Source organism: Hippocampus guttulatus, chromosome 12 (genome assembly GCF_054856545.1).
Source record: "Hippocampus guttulatus isolate MCC_2025c chromosome 12, RoL_Hgut_1.0, whole genome shotgun sequence".
NCBI lineage: Eukaryota > Metazoa > Chordata > Actinopteri > Syngnathiformes > Syngnathidae > Hippocampus > Hippocampus guttulatus.
In genome coordinates, this window is record NC_141272.1 from 1,426,761 (window position 1) to 1,435,138 (window position 8,378).

The following is an 8,378-nucleotide window of genomic DNA, read 5'->3' on the forward strand; positions in this document are numbered from 1 at the left end:
GAGCGGAAGTCAAAAGGCGCTTTTTCTGGACCACCATCGGGGCAGTATAGTACAGAGACACACATGAAGAGTTTCGAAACAGACTCAGCAGGCCACTGTCAATCAGTTATTCTTTGCAGGGAATAAAGAATACATATGCCTGTGAGAATTGTGATATGTATACATGTGTTGCTCCACCATTTGTGTTCAAACCTCCATTAGTGAAAGGGTTAAAACACCACATCACTGATACTGTGAATCAGCTCGTCTGAGGGAAATTGCATTGTATGTTTGTATTTGTTTACTTTCCGCCACTCAAAATGCGTACTCTTTTCCTCAGGCCTCCGAGGAGCACCCGGATACTCCCTGGAGCAGGCTCATCATCTCCCAATTGAGATGGACCCTCTGATTGGTGAGTTATACCCACTACTTCGCCCGCGCCCGCGGCTTCTCCAACGCGTACGCCGCTTGTAACGTCTCGTGTCGACGCGTGTCCTCCTTTGCCGCCGCAGCCAACGGCGCTGCGAGCAACAAGCGTCAGATCACAGACTTAGTGGACCAGAGCATCCAGATCAGCACGCAGTGCTTCGTGGTGACAGCTGACAACCGCTACATCCTGGTGTGCGGCTTCTGGGACAAGAGCTTCCGCGTGTACTCCTCGGAGACAGGTGGGCGCAAAAGGTGGACGCGCTGGTGCGTGGATGATGCCGTCGATACTCCGGCGTGTTGTCCTCTGCCGAATGGCCCTTTTGTCATATGGCGAACCCGGCCGGCCGCGAGTAGTGAAAACCCCCCCCCTAAATCTTAGTACCTGACGCCCTCCAAGCACTTTGAAAGAAATGGCCGCAATATTTTAATATCCAGACTGGCGACTGCAACAAAGTGCCTCACAATATTTCCGAAGTGACAAAGATGAGTCGGCAGCCATCTTTGTCTTGTTGTCTGTTTTGTAATCCTCAAGGCTAGTGAGCAAAAATGGAATAACTCGAGCTAAAATTGAAAAATGTTTTTCGTTTACAAAATAGAATAAAAACAATTGTTGAAAAAAATGAGTAAATATGAGCAAAGCGACGAGGCAAAGAGGAATGCATGGACAAGACGCGTGCGGTAGGAGGGAGCTGATTGGTTTGCACAAGGAACCGCGCTGATGAGAACACGTGGAACCAAAACATGCAAAAGACACACAAGGAACCGAAATGTAATCAAAACAACAAAATAAAACAGTGTCGGTTGTTGCGTTATTTCATCCATCCATCGTGCCGAATATTTTTGGGAAAGGGCTTGGGGAGGGGGGGGTCTCCATCATCCTTCTTGGGGGTTGTTAACGCAGCCCGTGACGCGATGACGGACGCTTGCCTGCCATATTGTGTGTCCCGAGCAGGAAAGCTGACCCAGATCGTGTTCGGCCACTGGGATGTGGTGACGTGTGTGGCGCGCTCCGAGTCGTACATCGGGGGCGACTGCTACATCGTGTCGGGCTCCCGAGACGCCACTCTTCTTCTGTGGTACTGGAGCGGCAGGCACCACATCATCGGCGACAACCCCGCCAACAGTAAGTGGCTTTGTGTTTTGTTTTGTTTTTTTGCCTTTGTGTTTCACACCTTCTACGCGCAAGTCCAGATTTGATGAAGTTGACAGAAGCGGCGACGGCTAATTAACAATTTCGGCTCGGCTGAGTCCAATTAGCCGGAGAGACTTTTTGTGTTGGTTGCAGCGGGGAAATAGAATTCCCCTGCTGCATCATCAACACTGCGAATATCTTCTTCAACAATGAAACGTAAAAGTGCACAACAGGGGGGGGGGGGCGTTTTTGAAATCAAGTCATCTTTAAGCCATTTGTGTGGATGGGTATTGTTGGAAAAGAAGTCGGCCAAAATGTATGTGAATGGTTTGTCAAAATATTTTAAAATCACGTTTTCCAAAATCTTGTTTTTGCACTTTTTGTTCGCTGAGTAAGATATTTTTGATTTATTGACTTTGCTTTTAAACGCCTTGAACCGTTTGTAAATGTTGTCATTTTTAATTATGTGAAGCACATTGAGTTATCTTGTGTATGAAATATACAACATAAATTGTTACCTTAAAGGAGTTGGAATTTTTTTTTTCTCAATCATAGTTTGTGTTTTATTTACAGTTTAAAGTATACAAATCTCATACAGTATTTGTGTTTCGGCTTTCACAAGTTTGATGTCATTGTGAAGCTTTGGCGCCATCTGGTGAGTGCTTGTTGCAAAGTCAATATCTGAAATGGAGTTTGCCACCATCTGGTGGTTCATGTCGGGAATTACAAGATTGATGACATGTTTGCATTATTTCCGCTTTACGTGTTTCAAATGGCAGTCGTCATTTGATGCTCGCTGAGATGAGGCCATGTCAATCAAAAAGGTGTCGAATAATTAAAATGGTCGGTCTCATTCGATCACCCTCCCCACCCCCCACCCGACGCCAGCACCGAGCGGGCGGATGGGCCAGTTGCGCTCGTCCCCGGGGTGAAGGCGACTGAGATTGAATCTTTTGTCGGGCAGGTGAACGGCTCCAGCTCCCTCGTTACCTCCCCAGAGGCTTGCTGTGACACTTGTCCTCGTCAAAGCAAGCCCCATTCCCCCTCCCCACCTCCCCCAACAAGTACCCCCCCCACATCATCCTCAGAGCAGCTGCTGGCACTGACAGCGCGGCTCAGGGTCCCGCGCGGTCTCTGCGGGACCACATCCATCACAGTCCGGCCCACCGGACCGCCACCGCGGGGGGAGGCGGGCGAGCTTTGGGAGTCCGCGACTGTCACCATTGTCACTCAGATGCGTGACTGAAGGGATTAGCCCCAAATAGTAGCATTAGCTTGTCTTTATGTGCTTGATCAGATAAACCATGATCTGATTTTGAGAAAAATCTGCTCAGAGATCCCAGCTGTCACCCAATATGCCCGATTTGGTCATGTACGACTGACGTCTTTCGGGCCGTGATTTTAATTGGCTTACTGTGTAAAACCGGTCCGTGCGGAAATGAATTGGTGTCGGAAATGAATTGACAACTAACAGGCAATCAAATTCATTGACAATTAACGACACGATTTTAATCGTCGAGTCATCGTTTTTTTTTTTAGAGCTTAACTCATTTAATGGCCGCCGATTTCTCATATTGGGAGAGCCGGCGGCAGCCATTTTTGACCATTTGGCTAATCTTTGAAGGTCTAACAGAAAATTGAGTCCTGTAGCTTTTTATGGATGGACCCTACCAAGCTTTTTTTCTCATGTCAGACGTGCCTCTGCTCAATAAATATTGGTGAAACTCCGCGTTGTGCCACAGTACGCCACCTGGGGGCAAACTTGCTCCTTATCCGCTGTGATGACCGAGGCTGACGGCATCACGGGTCCTTTCTTGTACAGAATCTGAATTTGAGTGCTGTCTGTGTGGCCTGTTGCAGGCGACTACCCGGCGCCGCGAGCTGTCCTCACGGGCCACGACCAGGAAGTGGCGTGCGTGGCGGTCTGCGCAGAGCTGGGGCTGGTCATCAGCGGGGGCAAAGGTCAGCCAGCCTATATGTCAAACAAAATAACAACCAAAAAAACTCTGTCCAGTACAATGGTACCTTTTGAGCTTTTTATTGCCACTCCCATCTGGAGTTGACCCTAAAACTAAGCATCATACAACAACAATTAAACCTTTTGTATTTAAAAGAGCCACATGTCCTTTCAGTCCACATGCTGAATGCTAACTTTATGTTGCATCAATGTTGCGGTGATGTAACCCTTTAAGCCGCGTATTGAATCCAAACAGTCCAGTGGCGTGGAGACAATTTAACACCAAAATATATTCTTTTTCCTGTGCAAAGGGTGGGTAATATTAGCGCCGTACCGATGAGCGAAGAAGATTTCAGCGTTCAAAGTTGAAAATGTGGTCAGTTTAGGACTTCACGTGGGCAGTGTGTGAACAAGCGTCGTGTGTGTGTGTTGGCTGGCAGATGGCCCGTGCCTTGTGCACACCATCACCGGGGACCTGCTGCGGGCGCTGGAGGGTCCTGAGAGCTGGCGGCGGCCGCGGCTCATCTCGGTGTCCAGCGAGGGCCACTGCATCGTGTACTACGAGCGTGGGCGCTTCTGCAACTTCAGCATCAACGGCAAGCTGCTGGCCCACATGGAACTCCGCGACAGCACCAGGGTCAGGAGGACACACACACACGCACAAAATAAAAGGGCTAGAAAACAAGCAAAAGCTGCTTTATTTTTGCTGACTTTTTTTTGCTTGCTATTATTCAATTCCGCTGAATGCTCTTTTTGATACGTTTCATGTTCATGTACTTTTATTTGATTTGTTCTTTTTTTCAGATTGATTTGTTCATACGACTTTTTTTTTCTTTTTTACTTCATTTGACTCATTAAGAAGTCATGTAGTTTTTCCCTTTTATTTTTCATTGACTTGTTTAGAATTTTTTTGCTTCAACTTTTTTTTCTATTTTAAAAAAACATTTTTCTTCGATTCTTTTTTTACTCACTGAATTGTACTGTGCTCTTTTCCATTTTACTTTTACTTCTCAGGGTTTTATTTGCTCTTAAAGCGTCTTGTAAATGAGTAAAGAATCTGCAATCGGCAGTTTGTTAATAACTACGAGAGGCACGACGGGGAAAATGCAAACTACGCACACGGTTGCATGCCAAAAAGTGAGCCTGATGAATGTTTTGGGGTCCCCCCCCCCCCCGGGTGCAGGCCATGGTGCTGAGCAGCGACGGACACAATCTGGCCACCGGTGGCGACAACGGCGTGGTCCAAGTGTGGCTGGCGTGCAGCCTCAAGCCACTCTACGTGTACCCGGCCTGCGACGCCGCCATCAGAGCCATGGACCTGTCCCATGATCAAAGGTCAGCCGCAAATTGCCAAACGATGCCACCTTGTCTTATATATATTTTTTAATCCCCAAAGGATGTATAGAACATCCATCCATCTATTTTCTAATCCGCGTTTGCCGTCTTCGGGCAGTAGCGGGGGGGACACCCTGAACCGGTCGCCAGCCAATCGCAGGGCACACATAGACGAACAACCATCCGCGCTCACACGCACTCGCACACCGAGGGACCGTTTAAAGCGGTCAATCAACCTAGCGTGCGTGTTTTCGGAATGCGGGTGGAAGCCGGAGTATATGTGTAAAAATGTAATGTTGCAATAAAAAAAGCTCATTGACTTTTAAATAATGCGTAGCCTGAGGAAAAAGCTCCACGGTGCGCGTTTGCGCCACGCTTGTCAGTTTGGCTTTGACTCGGCGTACAAGCGGCCTTAACATGGGAGGCTCGTGGCCCGTAGCGAGTCGACTTACTTTACAGCCGCTTCTTTGTCCGTTCAAAGCTCTCCGTTTTCACGTTGCTCCAATAAACAGCCACACACACACACACACACACACAAGCGCGCGTCAGTCAAGTCTACGAGCCGGTGCCTGCGCGTCAGTGGAAGTCTTTCATTTGTTCTTTTTTTTTTTTTTTTGTGCTCCGTAGGACCCTGATCACTGGGATGGCCTCAGGAAGTATCGTCGCCTTCAACATCGACTTCAACCGCTGGCATTACGAGCACCAACACCGATACTGAGCGACGACCGGGCGGTCACTCTGGACCAAGAACCGCGACCGGGTCCGAGAGAGACGGCGACGTCGCGTGCGGGCCCCGTCCCGGTGGCCTCGCAAAGAACAGGTTTGCGTTCAAGAATCGACGCGCTTTCCGCTGCGTCGACGTCTGCCAGAGTTGCGGGAGCCAAACGAGAACGTGGGAAATATGCAACAAATGGTTCCGAGACTTGCTTGTAAACCGAACGGAATCGGATTATCTCCCATAAATATACAAGCCGGTGTCAGGATGTGACAGTGACATGCTGGACTTGGGAAGAAAATTCCTGTCAAGCAGGGATATGTTTATTTATGTCCCTTTTAAACATCCAGAGAGTCACACGGCACACAACCATGAGGAGTTTCCATCCTAGTGGAGCGCTCATAAACACACAGCCGACCTAAGCAAGGGGGGGGGGGGGGGGGGGGTGAGTCACGACCATGATTAAGGTGACATTTACAGGGGAGAAATTTGTTTTCTCGGTCTTGTCCCCTGCCAATGATGTGTGGAGGTCAATTCATGGCATCCATTAACTTGCTCTCCAAGTGGGGGAGTTGGACCTGCTGACAATTCTCCTCTTATCTTATTAACGTTTAAAATTTGACATCCTAATGTTTTAAATGTAAAAAATAAATAAGTAAAAATTTCAAGTCGGGCCTTTGTCTTTTTCAACACTTCCTGGCTGGCTGGTAGCTCTCGCTTGTTCCCGCATTTGTGCTTGAACACTCCCCTCTAGTGGGAGAGAAACGTTCAAACATACGCAAATCTGAATTTCGAGATCATGCAAGAATCGTTTCAAATCAACCATTGATCCCAAAGCAACAGTCAAAGAATGAAAGAGCATTATTATTTTTTTAATGACTGTGTGAGGCCACGTCCCCAACCAGCTCCTCCTCCTCAAGCCGGCGACAACACGATCGAAATTGTAGCATGTTTATCAGACTGTTTTCCAACACTCGGACACACAACAACAGCGATGCTCAAGCACTTGTAGGCTGCGTGTAAGCGTCCTCCTAGCTTGTATGACATCACCCGTTCAGTCTGTGCGCCCTCCCCCGCCCCAAAAATAAGTGGAGCCGATTTGCACAACTGATTCTATGTTGTTCATTTCAATTTCCGTCCCAGGAGCGTTTTTGCTCTCACTGCGAAACACGAAAAACTACTGTAAGTAATGTCAAGTGCTAACTTGGTTTATAAGAATTTTCTGGTGCGCTTTTATTTGCACATTTTGGTTGGTGTGTTTTTGTTGTTGTGGAATTAAGTGTTTTGTCTTGTGTGGAATCTGCTTTAGGGCGATTTGATTTGATTTGATTTATTTAGAAATTACATCACGTGATTTTATTGAGCAGCGATTGTCGAAAACTTTATTTCCGTGCAGTGGTTCAATTCAAAAAGTGAAACCCAAACCTAATTTACACTTGAAACGTAATTCTCATTGTTTTTCATGTCCGATTGTAATTTCAATCGATGGTGGATTTGAAGGCTATTGTCAGGTGTGAGCGATAACTCCAGTAGCATGTAGCTGGAAAATAAGTAATGTGGCGTGAATTTGTTTTGAGTTCCCCTTAGGAATTGAACTACTGAAACACTGGATATCATCAAAAGTACATTTGAATCGCACAATAATTCATCCAAAATTTGTTGCCCCGCTCAGCTGAACTGAGCGTCAGGACATAGGAACACTTCAGACATTTTTGTGCAGCTGTCTTTTACATTTTCACTCCCTCGATACATTTGTCCATTTTGAATGTGTGACAAAAATAATAAAAGAAATGAATGTTGTACCGTGTGCACTGGGAAGCAATATGAAACTCAAAGCAACTGCGCAGTCATGACATGAAACATATTTAATAATTTAAAGTATGCAAATTGATTCATATTTTGTGGCAAACTTATGAGAGGAGAGCTGGAAAATAAGCTTTTTGTCGTTTTCGTTTGAGAATCATTTAGATTCGTTTCTATTCATTAGTTGATGTTGTGAATGTGTTTATGCATCGCTGTTTTTTTATTTATGCCTTGATACTTAGTTGCCTATTTGTAGACTTATGTTTTCTGAGTTGCATTTTTAATATACATATATATATATTTTAAGTCTGGGATATTTTCTCTTCAGATGTGATTCATGCAAACGTGTTTAAAAAATGACCATGTCACTTTGCTGAATGTCTTTTTCTTTTCAAGTGCTTTTACTGCCACTTTCTGTCTGAACTTGTCACAGCAGGATTTCGCTTTAAAAAAATGTTGTTTCCCCACGTCACTTTTCAGCATTTTTAATGAGATAAAACAAGAATAAAACGATTTTGGGGGGTGGGGGGAAGCTTTGTCAAGATTTTATTTTCTTTTGCAATCTGCTTCTCATCTGTTGGGCAAATGGATTTCGTAAAATCCAGCTGGTTCTCACTGGCAGGTGCGGAACAAAAAAGACCATGTACAGGAAGGCGTTTTTAGACGAAAAAACAACCATGTATAGCAAGTTAGGAGTTTTTTGCCTAGCTCAAATTCTCCTCAAAATGAGGGTAGTTTGAGCGTGGATTTTTTTCTCCCCCTCTCCCTCCCTTGTGGTTTCTTTCTGCCTTCCGGGTTGAGTGAACGCTGGCGCGTTTTGGCTGCCGCTGCTCAACCTGTATTGTTTTGTTTTTTGTTATTATAAAGTGTCCTTGGGTGTCTTGAAAGGCGCTTATAAATAAAATGTATTATTATTATTATTATTATTAAGGCGTTTTTAGCCGAAAAAAATGACCATGTATAGTAAGGCGTTTTTAGCCGAAAAAAATGACCATGTATAGTAAGGCGTTTTTAGCCCAAAAAAAGAC

At 45.7% G+C, this 8,378-nt stretch overlaps 1 protein-coding gene across 1 annotated transcript in view; it reads left to right on the forward strand.

Moving 5' to 3' along the window:
- LOC147196892 (neurobeachin-like) overlaps nucleotides 1-8,305 on the forward strand; it is a 160,957-nt gene extending 152,652 nt beyond the window's left edge. The window contains exons 50-56 of the mRNA XM_086124702.1: nucleotides 320-391; nucleotides 492-647; nucleotides 1,361-1,531; nucleotides 3,401-3,502; nucleotides 3,938-4,134; nucleotides 4,681-4,832; nucleotides 5,460-8,305. Of these exons, the coding sequence (XP_085980828.1) occupies nucleotides 320-391; nucleotides 492-647; nucleotides 1,361-1,531; nucleotides 3,401-3,502; nucleotides 3,938-4,134; nucleotides 4,681-4,832; nucleotides 5,460-5,550 (941 nt within the window). The 3' untranslated portion in view covers nucleotides 5,551-8,305. The remainder of the gene's footprint in view (nucleotides 1-319; nucleotides 392-491; nucleotides 648-1,360; nucleotides 1,532-3,400; nucleotides 3,503-3,937; nucleotides 4,135-4,680; nucleotides 4,833-5,459) is intronic.
- The last annotated feature ends 73 nt before the right edge of the window (nucleotides 8,306-8,378 follow it).